Consider the following 14,650-nt stretch of genomic DNA (forward strand, 5'->3'; position numbering starts at 1 on the left):
CTAAAACTTCTCGCATTATAGAACTTAAACTTATTTGCAATTATGGATGGAAGTGTGGTGTGTTTGTAGGTCATGTCCAAACCAAACAAAGTTGTTGTTTTTTGATGCAGTTGTGTTTGATAAGATCAGAATAGAGTTACACAGAAGTAAATCTGATGGAGAAACCTTTCTGGCTGGAGCCGGTCCTTCCATATCTCCTGTGCACATGTTCACTGTGTTCGTTCTCCATTTGGCCACTCTGGAAAAAAACACAGACACCAGAGAGAGAGAAACCAACAGTGAGAGAACAGATGAACAGCTGGGCAGGATTTACAGATCTGTTACTGAGAAAGGAGCTGAAAGGAAGGTGAATATTTAAAGGGGAGCGGTACCTAAGTTGAGAATTCCAATTTATTATTTCCATGGTCGAAGGAAGATCAATCAGTATTAGTGAACATGAGCCACTCTCTCTCAAAGCCAGAAACCAGAGAAGGAAGTCTCAAACTTGTGATGTCATAAAGTATAAAGTCTGGCTGCTCCATAGACGATGAATGGACATCTGATTTTCTTTCACCAGTCAGTGTCTCTGAAGCAGCTCCAGACTTTATACCCTGTGACATCACTAATATGAGTTTTGGCACTCTAGATTTTGGATTTGGGAGAAAGTTGTTCCTGTTTACAGACTTTTTGGATTGTTTAAGACCACAGGAATAACATGTATGAATTTACAAAATGGGCGTCATCCTCCTTTAACTTCAGAGTAATTAAAACTTTGCTTTATGATGTTAGTTGTAACACAGTCCAGTTAAAACAACAGACGTTGGATGAAGATGTTGCTGAAGAGGTTTTACCTCTGCACTGGCGTGTCTGCGGCGGCCCTGCTTCTTTTTGCACGATCCTCCTCTCAGCTCTTCTGTCGAATTATTATGAGCCTTTGGAGACAGAACTCCGGACAGTGAATCACTTCCTGCAAAAGGAAAAGCCCACAGTGAGAGGAGAGGATGTTATCATCATCATCATCAGAGGGGGAAAAACATGTCAGGAAGCAGCTCAGATATTTTATTTTCGTCAGCATTGCCCGTCAGTGACGTCATATCCCCTGTACACATGTGTCAGGGTTGTGGTTTTCTGCCAGGAGCTTCAAAAATTGACCTTGTCCAGTTTTAAGAAACATTTTTATGATAAACTTTTTAGATCTTGGTTATTTTTAACTACATGGTCTAACTGGACGAAGGATTTGAGTCATGAGACGTCTGGATCTGAAGTCATCAGAGAAACAAGCTCAGCAAATGCTGGTACCTCGGCTCCAACTCCTGTGATGCCAAACAGCATCTGAGACACACTGATTTGTAACATGAAACTTTTTGTATTCAGTGTTTTTATCAGCTTTAATCAGCTGATCAGCTTGTTTTGAGAGGAAGAGACCTCTGTGGTTAATTCAGCTCCTGGTAGAAACCTTGCAAACGAAGAACACTAAAGCAATCAGGAGAAACTGACTGCAGTGACGGCATTGCTCCATTTTTTGATAGTGCTCTGAGTAACAGACGCCCTGCAGGAGAAAATAACTCGCTTTGTCAAACGCCACATGAAAAAAATGAGATCAATGTATCAGTACAGTAAGAACAGACTGAGACTAATCATAAATCAATGACATCTATAACTAATTAATTTGACTTCTTTGATGTGAAACAGACTGTACAGAGTTCAGATGGACGACATGTTGATCACTGAGGAAGAAAAATACAGGATGTTACTGTGTATGAACTTCTGATGTTACTGATTTACCCGCTGGAGAACAACACAACTACAGTTTAACAGATTAATTCATTTACACTGAACATGGTTCAGTCTGTAGTAGAGTTATATTGATTGATTCAGGCGTATTAATCTAAAGAGGACACACTTAGAGTCTGAAGAACATTTGCAGCCTGTGCTGGAACTCCAGAGTGAATCATATTCATTTATCAGTTACTACTGACAGCGTTTAACCCCTGATTGTTCTCTGTGATGTCTGTGTGCTTTACCATCACTCTCCATGTCGTCGTTCAAAAACAAGCTGTCATCTGCGGAGACAAAGCTGAAGCTGGAGTCGTCGCTCTCATCAGAGATGTAGCCGGAGGTCAGACAGGGGTCGGTCACAGATCTTGAAGGACCGCTGGTACTCTTGGACTTCTGCAAAGAGTCAATGTACTTGGCCAGACTCATTCCTTTACCTTAAAGACAGAACACGAGACACAGACATTAAGACTGACAGCTGACACAGTTACAAAGCAGATAAAGCATCGACTCTTCCTCACTGTTGTTGTAACGCAGACTGTGCGTTCGGCCTCTGTCAGCCAGCAGCGGGCTGAGCCAGGCGGCGTCCAGGCGGCCCAGCCTGAAGCCCCCGAGGCAGAGGGCGCTGTTGTTGAGGTCCAGACCCAGACGGCCCAGCAGCTGAATGACGGTGGGTCCTTCGCCACGCTTCACGCTCACAGCCAGAGCTCTGCGGAGGTGCTGCTCGTGGACGCCTCGGCTGAGCAGGAGCTCCACCAGATCCAGAGGACCGCCTCTCTCACACACCTGAAAGAGACCGCACAGAGGTCAGGATTAGGATTGATTATTATACTAATATTGATTCATCTATTTATTAGCAGGGCTGAGTGCTGAAACTGAATTTGTTTTTGGCACAGTTTGAAATGTGTCATTACAACAACATCTATCAAACACCAAAAGCTTTCATCAAATGTCTGGTCACACTCATAATGTTGTTACCTCCACCAAGAAGGTCATGTTTCTAGCTTGTTTTGTTTGTTTATTTGTTTGTTGGTCTGTCTGTCAGCTGGATTACAGAATAAAAAAATGATGGCCTGACTCACATGAAACTTGGACATGGAACTTTGTCATTTGTTAGCATGAGACCTGGCGTTCGACCTTGTTGGTATTAATGCCAGACATCTATAAATCAGTAGATGGTAGTAAAGTTCAACAGTGACAGAACAGCCAACTGTGGAAATACAATAATTCCATATAACGGTCCACATTCAATCAATCAATCAATTTTATTTATAAAGCCCAATATCACAAATCACAATTTGCCTCACAGGGCTTTACAGCATACGACATCCCTCTGTCCTTTGGACCCTCACAGTGGATGTGAGGGTCCAAACTCCCCAAAAAACTCCTTTAAAGGGGGAAAAATGGTAGAAAGCTCAGGAAGAGCAACTGAGGAGGGATCCCTCTTCCAGGACGGACAGATTTGCAATAGATGTCGTACAGAACAGATCAACATGATAAATTAACAGTAATCCGTATGACACAATGAGACAGAAAGAGAGTGAGAGAGAGAGAGAGAGAGAGAGAGAGAGAGAGAGATGCAGGACAGACTTGATCTTTGAATAGTTCCAGCATTATCCTCGTATGTAAACTTAATCCAGGTTTGAAGTCCAAAAATTGTCCACACAAAAAGTATCTACAACCATGTGCTGAGGCACAGTGGTGGTTTAAGCAAAACGTCAGCATGCTAACATGCTGCAGTTTAGCAGGTATTATGTTTGTTTAGCACAATAAAATAGAAAAAATATTAAAATAAAATACTAAACTCTCCAAGTACCACCACTGCCAAACGTATTTAGCTGCGTAGAGTTCACACAGAGGGCAGGTTCTAATCAGAAGATGCTGCCACTAGAGGGAGCTTGAGGAGTGCCATAGTTTGAGAAACAGTGCTTTAGCGTGTTAGCATGCTAACATTTGTAAGTTATGGACCAATTAGTCACAGCCGTGCTGTTAGCATGACTGAAAAATATCCAAATATCCAGAATGTGTTTCCTGATCAAGAAATTTCTAAATTCTGTTCTGGACTTTCTTGATAAAATAGAGCAGACTGACAGGAGCAAAAACAAAGCCTCCCTCATCAAACTCAACATGACCTGATTTGACTTATAAAATATGTGATTTTTTTGTGACCTCTGACCTTGTAGATGAGAGATTCTGTTTTGGTCTTCCTGTTGATGTCGGTGCCGAGCTCGATCAGACACTCGGCCAATATCGTGTCTCCGTCCTCGCAGGCCTTTTCCAGCATGCTGTAGTTAAGCTGTGGGTCGCACCGCATCTTAGACAGAGCCAGACACAGCGACTTACGCAGCTGATGGCGAACAGAGAGGGACAAGAGAAAGTTAAATGTGTTCATGTACAAATCTGATTATCCGATTACAGTGAACTTTACAAGAAGGAGACAAGTGGCCTCCAGGGTTAATCTGAACAGTGTTCAAGCATGTCTGGAATGTCCTACATGGTCCATTTTTTCCTGTGTGTTCCTGTGTGTGTACAGTGCGGCCTGTGTGTCAACATGACCGCCTGCTGATACACAGAGACTCAAACTCCTCATATTTTCAGTTACATCATTTTTTAAAAAGTGCATTTTCTAGCAGCAGATCAAACCGGAAAAAACAAGGATGTGGTGAAATGCTGCCCTGGTTCTTTTGGAGACAAATACACATCATGAGTTATTAAAGTCGTTACTAAATATTGATGAATAAATTCAGTTTTCATGGGTGCAGAGGACCTGTGATGACAGCCTGTGGTGAGGGGACAAAGACAGAGAAGGAACCTGATCGTCTAACTCACGGGGTTGTCAGCGGTCTCCTCTCTGAGGTGTTGGAAGATCTGCCTGTCAAAGTCTTCTCTCTGCAGCTCAGCAGCTGCTCCTGAACAGGCGTCCAGCATCCTCAACGCCACCTGAACACACTGCAGGACACATGGACACAGACGGGTCATCAGTTTACAAGCACTAAACTATAACCAGTAACATTCAAGTCAGCTTTACTCACAGTATAAAACCAATAATACGATATATCAATGAGCCTCAGAGAGTTTTACAGTCTGTACAGTTCACAACACCATCATCAGACCCTCAATTCAAACATGCTGGAGCTCTGTATTCAGACTACCAGCGATGAATGACTATTATTACATGCATTAAATACTCCAGTTTTTGTCCTTAGCCCTAACCCGCCCAGGTGACAGTGTGTTTGTTTCCTTGCCATCAGGGAAGAGCCAGCTTCTTCCCCAGAGCTGTATCCTCCATCACCCCCAACCCTCCTACAGCTGGTTGTGCAATACTTTTTTATAATTGATTATCTTTTATTATGTTGCCATCTTGTTCCTTGTTGCTGCCATTTGCTGAAAGATGTCAATGTCACTTCTCCGTCTGCCCACAAGGACAATAAAGTGTCTTATCTTATCTTCACAGCAGCTGACTTTAAAATCATTTTCATGACTCTCAGATGACAGTTGTGTCCAGTCATCTAATGTCTTCGAAGAGAGCTAAACATGTAGCATGTGTTCAGAGGTCACCTTCAGGAGCATCTCTCTGTCCTCTCTGTACTGGATGAGAGAGGCGACAACAACAGAGGCCAGAACAGGTACGATCATCCTCGACAGCTTCTTCTTGGATACGAGGTAGTTGAGCAGGGTCAGACCCCAGTAGTGTATCTCTGGAGGAGGGTGGGAAGTTAGAGAAAGCACAATTAATCATCTTTAATATGAAATAATAATATTTAGAAACAGAAACTCCACTTTTACTTTGCTTCAGGATCTAATCATTATTCACTACATTTATTCAACCAAAGTACTTCAAACCTGTTTTTTACTGAACTAAACTCACGGCAGTAGTGACGGACATATAACTGTAGTGTCAGTGTTAATCAGCCATAAATCTCCAGCCTGTCACTGAAGAGGAAACACTAAAAGTCCTCTGATGAGTCCTGTTTCAGTCAGGAGGTGCAAACCAACGTTCTGACGAAGTTCAGCTGATCGTTCTTCTCAAATTCAATAACAAGACTGACGCAAACCTCATCTGTTGTTGTTTATCAGTGACAGGTGTTCACTGTACCTCGTTCCTGAGGGAACATCTGTAGTGTATGCAGCACTGTGTCTATCGCCCCCTGTTGGCAGAGCAGGTCCACCGCACCGGAGCAGTCAGCCAGAGCGGACAGCACCTTCAGACCACACTGCTGGATGGACGAGCTGCTGATGAACTGCATGCACGCACACACACACACACACACACACACACACACACACAGGGATATGGAGAGACTGACTTCTCTACTAAGACTGAAGATGATTTAAGACTGAAGATACGTAAATGGATAATGTTTCATTGGAATAATATAAATTGACAGTTAGGTTGCCCCTCTCACCTTTAATACATCTTTAAACTTCATGCTTAATCATTTATGGACAACAAAACATGCAGAGCTACACAGACCATTGCTGTCTACAACTTCCTGTGGTTTTTAACAAGTAAAAGAAAAGAGAGATGAACAAATTACAGCAATAAATACTCACTGTACTTACAATAATAAGTGTTTGTGTCATGCCGAATCAGCACAAGGTACAGAATAGTTCTATTTTTTTCTTTTGTCATATTTTCAGTCTTTTTTCTTCCTTCTCATTATTTTTGTTTAAGAAATATATATATATGTGTAGAAATAAAAAAAATGCATAGTGCTCCCATCTGCACAACTGCACACAGAGCTGCACATACACTTCTGCACACAAACTCACACACATGCACATCTGCTCATCTCCAAACTCAATAAGTAAACTTAACTACGTCCACTCTACTGATGCCATCATGAGGGCGAGAGGAAGAGGAAACAGTAGTGGAGTTATACAATGACTGTTCTGACTGGGGTCATAGATTTGGTCCATTTATTCCAGATTTGATAGAATTTGTTCTTTTTCTTTTCCTTAAAAAGAAGGTCAACCTTTACATTTTAAATCATTCTAAAATTATTTTATACCAATCTTCAAAAGTAGGTGCTGCTGGGTTTAGTCATTTTCTAGAGATTGATTTCTTACTTGCTGCTAAGAGGGCCTGCAGCAGCTTCATATCTCTCCTCTGTCTCAAAAACACAACCAAACTAGAAAAGCACTCGGAGAGCACAGACCTCGGAGCTCAGATTTACCACAATTTTATTATTTTATCCACTTCGCTTCAACTGATCACCACCAAAATTTTATCATCTGTTCCTTGTCCCATTATTAACCTTTCCTTAAAATTTCATCAAAATCTGTTCAGAACTTTTTGAGTTATTTTGCAGACAAACAAACAGACAAACAGACCAACGCCAGCGAAAACATAACCTCCTTGGTGGAGGTAATAAAGAGTCTCTGAGTTGAGGGATATCTGAGTCTTAAACACAGCATTTAATGGTTTGTGGATGTTCCTCCAGTACAAACTCTTTTGGGACAATCCCAAAATATATGAAAATGATTTGCTTCCATTGAGCCACATCGTCTCCAGAATGTCAAATTTGTATTTTGTATTTTTCCTGGTGTGGGGTCTTAAACTATCTTATAATATCTTCAGATGTCAATCAATCAATCAATCAATCAATTTTATTTATAAAGCCCAATATCACAAATCACACTTTGCCGCTTCGCAGCGGATAAGGATAAACTCCCCCCAAAAAACCCTGTTTTTCCAACAATGTTCCCTCCAGTCCACTGAGGTAGCTGAGGGCCATTGAAAATTAAAATATCAAATATAAACCACAGGACGAGGTAAATTATTGAAAAGTGCACTGATTTTCTTTTTCCCCTGGATTACGACGTCCCAGAGAAGAAACAAAGTGGTTTAGTAGTTCGTTTAGGAACTCAGACCTGCCCAGTGTAAACCTCTACTTTATACTGGAGCAATGTTACAACAGTTATTTCTTCACCTAAGTTGCCTGTTTAGTGATTTACTTTATTTTTTTACCTTCCCAGTTGACCTTTAATTTAATTTCATTCATTTCACTGAACTCCCTCCTTTTACTTTTATCTATTGATCTATTTTTTCTACCTTCATCCATTGAGGTCTCTGATTTCTTTTGTCAGCGACATAAAGAAGGTAGTAGGTGTAATCAAACTCTTTACGTGGCCGATAAAAGTTCCAGTTTGGTTAATTATTGTCTTTTGACTTCCCCCTGACATGTGACGCCTTTTTTCTTGGTTCTCCTCTTTTCAGAAGCTGTGTTTTGGTCAGTGATTACCACCCTGCCCTCAGGGTGAGGGCGTACAAACAAAAAAAAAACATGCTCACCACTCTTTCATACCAGTAAGTCAACTGGCAAATTCTTTTTGGAAATGTAATTACAGCCCTCCTCCCGATGTTCAAGCTGCAGAACGACTTACTGTATAATTTCACCAATGAATGGATGAACTGTTGTTTAATCTCTGTAATGAATGAGAACTATATGTTCTGATGGAGGAGCTGTTCACTGATGCTATTTATGTGCTAAACAAAATCCCATTAGGGCGGTTTACAAGCCCCGCCCTCCTGTCCTCTTCATGGTTTTTGTGATATCTGTGCCATCTAACTAAACAGGAAGGAGTCTGTCTGTCTGTCTGTCTGTCTGTCGATGTTCTCGACAGCTGTAGGAGTACACACTGTGTAGTGTAATGACAGGAGGCCCCAATTAACTATTACACAGCGCCAAACTGCATGCTGGGTACAGCTCGCTCTCTGTCCTTCGCCACAGTAGATCCCCCAGGAACAGAGCTGGGCCCTGAAGTCGTTTGACAGAGCAGCCAAACGCTGAATCACAACATCTGGATCAGTCACGTGACGCCATGAGGCCAAGACATACTTTTCCCACAGACTGACATATGAAAGAGACGTCTGTACATCAGCGGATCATTTTTTCAGAAGTAAACCAACTCAGAGTCCTGCACCAGGTCGGTACCTGACAGGTTTATTTATTTATTTGGATCCCCATTCCTCGCTACCAAGGTAGCAACAACTCTTCCTGGGGTCCACACAAGCAAACATTACATCAGGTAACAGGCGGGTAAAAATGAACTACACGTGGGCGTGCAGCCGGTGTTCTTGTCACAGCAGCCGTAGGTTCCCCTGCCCCTCTCTCTACCCCCCTCACGCCTCAAAACTATCCTGTCACTGAAGGCAAAAAAGCCTCAAAAAATAACCTTAACAATCAATAGCCTGGCTATAATTTCACTGAGGCCATGAAATGTTTGTGAGTTTTTGCACCCGAGTGATGCGTCTACACAAGCATTGCTAGGAGATGCAATCATGTCATTGAGGACCCAACGAAGCAAAGTGTCAAGTGTGACGATGTTTAGATGAGCAGCTCTTGAGAAAGCTGCAAGCAGCAACACCGGAGGCCGAGCAATCTGCCCATTGGCGCTGCTCGAGTTTTATTAAACTGTATCAGGTCAGATTTTTTTTTAAAAGCATGCAAGGACCAAAAGTGTGAAGAGACTGTAAGAAAATGGAGCATATTAGAGAGATTTTTGGGGGTAAGTCAGTGTGTTCATACCCTGTTGAGAACTTCCAGGTAGAGTGTGTGAGCTCCTTCCACCACACACTGATTTTTCAGGACCTTCAACGACACGTCGGCCATGTCAGGATCTGCGACCGAGACGCCGTGCTCCCTTAAACTCCTGTCTGGCAATTCAAGCACACCAAGAAAACATGTGAAGACAAAGAAGCAAGCAAACATACACACACAGACACAGCCGCTCTGTTATAAGTCACTAATGTAATTATAGTGTAGCTGTAGGAGCAGAGGAAGAGTCCAATGTAACGTCAGTGACATGTGATAAACATTTAAACGAGCTGCTCCACTGAACCAGCTTTGTATTCTTGACCTTCCTGAGAAGTCACTGGAACTTCTAGACCCCAGAATGATCACTAATCGCCTGGATTACATTTTGATGTCTGTTATAACAGCTGCATTCATACATATTTTTGGATATACTTGGACTTCTGGACTTGAGTCCGAGTCCAGTATTCACTCCACTTTTTGCTCTGTTTTGGTCTCTGACAAATCTGTCGCTGCTGGATGTTTCACTTTCTAACTAACTTCACTCTTCGTTTCTAACTCTGATGTTCACCGCTGCACGGTGAGTTTATCAGAGCTTGTTTTAGGCAAAAAGCCACCTGCTGCAGCTGGAAACGAGGCGACACGGCCTTGTTTACTCCTGATATTGACATGTGTCCTGGGTGATCGGATCACATATTTAAGTCCAGGTGTGAATGCACCCAATGCGTCCTTGATGTGTCTTCAGAGACTATCGCTCAGACCACATGGGAGGTGGTCTATGACGCATACAGCCACATTATTTCCGCCATGTTTACGCTAATGTGTCCTGGGCCGCGTTGAAGCTGACGCCCTTGCTTCTCTGACTCCCCGCTGGATAAACACTCTCTGTTGCTGCTGTTACACAGAAGCAGCATATAAAGACAGTCTCCGGAGCCGCTCTCCTCACAGCAAGCCGTCAGTTTAATGTCTGCCTGGTTAGCACGAGCTGACACAGCAGCAGCTGTTAAAGCGTCCGAACAAACTCATATTGACACCGAAACGGCTCGACTCTGAGTGAAACCGTTGATAACCGTTAGGCAACGTTAGCCGTGTGTTGTCATTAGTTAGTCCTATCACTGTGTGCGTGTGGGCAGACTTTCATCAACTATAGCCAGCGTGGAGTGAAGCTCACACTCCTGCAGCAGTCGTCTCCTGTGTGACTAAAATGATGTACGTGTTAATTTGCATATCGAGCAGGAAAGTAAGATCCAATAACAAGTGGGTGCTCGAGACACATGTGGAGACTCACTCTGATGCCAGCTGTGAACAGACAGACTCAGAGGTGTCCAGTTGTGATCAGATCACCTCAGCTGTTTGTTAACACCATGTGCAAACAGGCTCACTGATGATAATCCAAAGCAGTGAGCTAATGGAAATACAAATCCGTGCTGTGCTGGTCTGACAGCCCAAACCAAAGTAAGCCAAGTCATGACTAACGGGCATTATATGTTACCTGGGCAGAGGAAGACCAGACTGGCCTGCAGAGCCTCCAGCTGAACCTCTGGCTGGAAGTTGTGAATCTTCATGGTGCTGAGGATCTGACTCATGGCCATGTTCAACTCATCCAGACTGGCTGTCCTGCAGATACACAGAGGCAGGTTTTTAATCCATTAAACACTAAATCAGATATGAACGTCATTGCTTTTTAACTGATGTTCATTACATGAAATTTTCCATTCATCAGAAAACACACGTGAAAACATCATTCTCCTCCTCTGTGTCTGTTTGCTGACTTCATTTTGATTTTACCATTAATGTGAATTTCTAAAACCATCAAGAACATCACAGGATGGCCCACCTTCCCTGAAAGAGCAGTTTGAGCAGTTTGCAGGCACTGATGGAAACCTCAGCTGACGTCGAATGTCTCTTCATCATCTCCACTAGGTTGACGTGGAGGCCGCTGGACAGCAGCAGAGAACGCATTTTACCTGCACACAGAGCAGAGCTGACGTTCACTGCACGAGCCAATAAAACTGTTTTTATAAACATTTGAACATGGGATGTTAAATCTGGGATAATTGAATTGTGTGGCAGCAGTGGAAACAAGCTGTGAACACAACACTGACATATCCTCACCATTTAGATTAATAGGGTGAACTTGTTAACAAACAGTTGCTCATTTACACATCGAGCAGTTACAGACCGACATTATTGTTCATTTGGAGTCCTGTTTCTGACCACCTGGTGAACACAAACCTTAAATTCAGTCTCTTTTAGGTCTGATCTTGGTCTCCTACAACTCCAGAGCAAAATACCTGTCTCTTTAGGTGTTCACCAGCTGCTCTCTAACTCTGTCTGTCTTCTGTTTTGTTCAGTGGGTTTTAGAGCTTTATCACTGAAAACAGCCGTGTGTTGCAGCAGAAAACAAAACTATGAGAGCAGTGAGAGTGAAGCAGAACAGTAAAGTTGCAGACAGACGGCTAAACAATGAGCTGAAAGTCAACATAGAGCTGTGTAAAGCCCAGTGGGGCTGCAGATTCACCTGATCATTCTCAGTTAATTGTGATCGGCCCTTTTAATATCATCACACTCTGTCAGTTTCCATGACATCAGAGAAAATGGATTTATTGTGTGAGACTTTTAAAATCCCTGTAAACATGTCAGTGTGACTGAAATGGTCCTAAAGTGAATTTGTCACAGTGGGACTAACACACCCAGATCATGTGACTCCTGCATGTATACAGTCAATCAGACCCAAACTGGCCGAGGCGCTCTGAGCATGCTCCACAGTTTCCGCCCCGGGCTTTGACCCAGAAGTCCAATAGCATTAAATGTGTAAGAGAAGAAGAAGCCAGTAACAACATGGAGAAATCTACATCCAGAGCTGTGACTTTTTGGACGGACCAAATGTACAGAGCTGTAAAGTTGTCCAGTTACCAGTTAGCAGCTAGCTAACCGTAGCTAACTTGTTTGTCCATTGTTTGGTCTGTGACGTAATAGGTCAACAGGAAAAAGGTCCAATACTAACAAGCTGAAAGGGGGCATATCTCCACCTATCGTAGAGGAGTCGCACATACTTGGCTCAATAAATGGATTCCCCTCCCGTGCTTGTATACTGGGACAAGGACAGTAGTCCAGTTAGATGTCCTCGTCCAGCTGGGACTGTAGCTCCACTTCACACTTAGTGTTTTCACAGTCATTTGAAACACTACTATGACACAAAGTGACCTGTTGCAGACTCACTGTTGTGTGTGAGGAGTGTGGCGATGGCACTGGTAGCAGCTTGAAACACACTGGGAGAGGAGGAGTGGAGCAGCATGGCCGCCATTAACTGTCTGTGAACAGGAGTCCTGAAAACAACCACAGAACATCCAACAAACGTCATCACATTCTCACATCAGACATTCTTATATCTCTCTCAAACACCGTTGTGCAGCACTGAATCATTCTGAATCTGATGTCCTGTGTTTCTTGTCTCTAATAAAAAAATAAATGATCATGTCTTTTGTGCTTTTCAGTTTAAACACCTGTAGAAAACAGTGTGTACCTCTCATCCTGCTCCTCCTCTGAAGGGTTGAGTCCAGCTCCGTGCAGTAACAGGTTATGGATGGCCCAGCTTGCAGCTTCCTGAGGCAGCGACAGTGATTCATGGTTCATCAGAGACATTTTAAAATGATTCTATGTCAAACAGTAAACAGGACTTTGGACTGACCTGAACATCCGGCTCCTCAGCGTGGAGCTCCAGGGCCGTACAGCAGGCCTCCATCCAGCCCAGGCCCATGTCCTCCACCTCCTCCCTCCCCCTGTTCTCCTCCTCCTCTCCTTCCTCCAGGCCCTGCTCGGCCACCGCTTTGTTCTGCACAATGGTGGCGGCTGACAGACGGACACAGTACAGTGTAATTACTGCACTGTACGACGTGATTGAATCACCAGAGCTAAAGAATTTTAACAATTCTTTACCATAATTTTTTTAAAATTATTATTTATTATTTTATTTTTAAAATATTATTATTTTATTTTATTATTTTATTTTATTTATTATTTTATTATTTTATTTATCTTTTTTTAATGATTATAAATATAGTTTTTCCCTATTTTTTAAAATAATTTTCTAAATCTATTAATTTATAATTTGTGGGACATTTCTCGCCAAGTTGCTCATTGCCTTTTTCCCCATGCTTTTGACAGAAATCGCACCAATTTGCTCGGATCGGAGTTCAAAAGTTTATATATTTGAGAAAGGCGTCTGAAAGCAGCACAAGAAAAGTAATGTGACGTCAGGTTTCAGTGGGTTAACAGGTGCAGCTTTGACTTCGACATAATGACAGGTAACAGATCGATTCTTGTACTGAGCTTTACAGGTATGGGCAGGTGCAGTTTTTCAAAAATGGACCCATGCATGACTCTGACCTGTATATTATGTTTCCTCTCATGAACCCACACAGACTGGTGGGTCCGTTCTCTCTCTCTAAAGCTTCAGTCGTCCCTTCATCCAGAGCAGGTACTCTGTCTTGTGCAGACATGTTTACTTCCGTAGATATTACGTACCATGGCCACCAGATGCAACCAAAGCATCTCACCTGAAAAAAACGCAGCCCCTCAAAAGTGCTCTCCAATGCTCCCAGCTGGGTGTTTCCTGAGGTGTTTCTGGCATTTTCAATTGGGAAAAAACACTTTGGTGGACACAGGGTCTTAACCCTTCGAAGGACCTGCCTGTTTTCCTTCCTCTCAGATACTCAGACTTTCAAAGCAAACTTAAGAACAAACATTTGCTGCTGGTTGCCACGAAAGCACCTATACATAAATGTAGAGTTTCATTACATTGGAGAAAAGGCAGACATCTCTACAGCTGATATCTCCAACACTCTGCAACTCACACCAAAACTATCTCAACTGATAAACAGCTCTACAGAGAAGAGTAAAATATGTATTTTTGATTTTGGGTGAACTGTCCCTTTAAATCGTCAGAATTCAAGTCAAGTGTTTCAGGTCAGAGACAACGGATTACAGATAAAGTGTTTATTATTGAGCTTCCTGTCCTCTGTGGCTGTCAGCAGCAGCAATGTCAGTATTTACTAGAGGTCTGACAGCGCTGACTCAAACTCCACAATAAGAGCATTAAACAGCCTCCTGCTCCTCGTCTATTACACAGCCTGGAAGCTGTCCGCTATTCATGTCCATATTTAGCACCCTGGAAAACACAAGCTGGTGGTTCACGTCTGAGGACTCGAGAAATCAATCAGCACAGTCACAACACACACAGAACATGCTGCTGTTGTACACTAATCAAATTCATCTTGTGTCTCACGCTGCTGTGTGTTGAGGTCGAGGCATTGTTCTGTCGTCTCCACCACTAACTGACACACTCTGTGTGAGTA

General features: G+C 42.8%; 1 protein-coding gene across 1 annotated transcript in view; it reads right to left on the bottom strand.

The window, feature by feature from the left end:
* The window catches only part of lrrk2 (leucine-rich repeat kinase 2), a 49,572-nt gene that overhangs the window by 18,960 nt on the left and 15,962 nt on the right, over positions 1-14,650 (bottom strand). The window contains exons 9-22 of the mRNA XM_033635285.2: positions 12,985-13,145; positions 12,820-12,899; positions 12,516-12,622; positions 11,131-11,260; positions 10,786-10,910; positions 9,288-9,415; positions 5,852-5,996; positions 5,314-5,453; positions 4,585-4,704; positions 3,932-4,102; positions 2,277-2,541; positions 2,004-2,192; positions 831-946; positions 166-238 (exon numbers count right to left, since the gene is read on the bottom strand). Coding sequence (XP_033491176.2) covers positions 166-238; positions 831-946; positions 2,004-2,192; positions 2,277-2,541; positions 3,932-4,102; positions 4,585-4,704; positions 5,314-5,453; positions 5,852-5,996; positions 9,288-9,415; positions 10,786-10,910; positions 11,131-11,260; positions 12,516-12,622; positions 12,820-12,899; positions 12,985-13,145 — 1,950 coding nt within the window. The remainder of the gene's footprint in view (positions 1-165; positions 239-830; positions 947-2,003; positions 2,193-2,276; positions 2,542-3,931; positions 4,103-4,584; positions 4,705-5,313; positions 5,454-5,851; positions 5,997-9,287; positions 9,416-10,785; positions 10,911-11,130; positions 11,261-12,515; positions 12,623-12,819; positions 12,900-12,984; positions 13,146-14,650) is intronic.

The sequence above is a fragment of the Epinephelus lanceolatus genome, chromosome 5, assembly GCF_041903045.1.
Source record: "Epinephelus lanceolatus isolate andai-2023 chromosome 5, ASM4190304v1, whole genome shotgun sequence".
NCBI lineage: Eukaryota > Metazoa > Chordata > Actinopteri > Perciformes > Serranidae > Epinephelus > Epinephelus lanceolatus.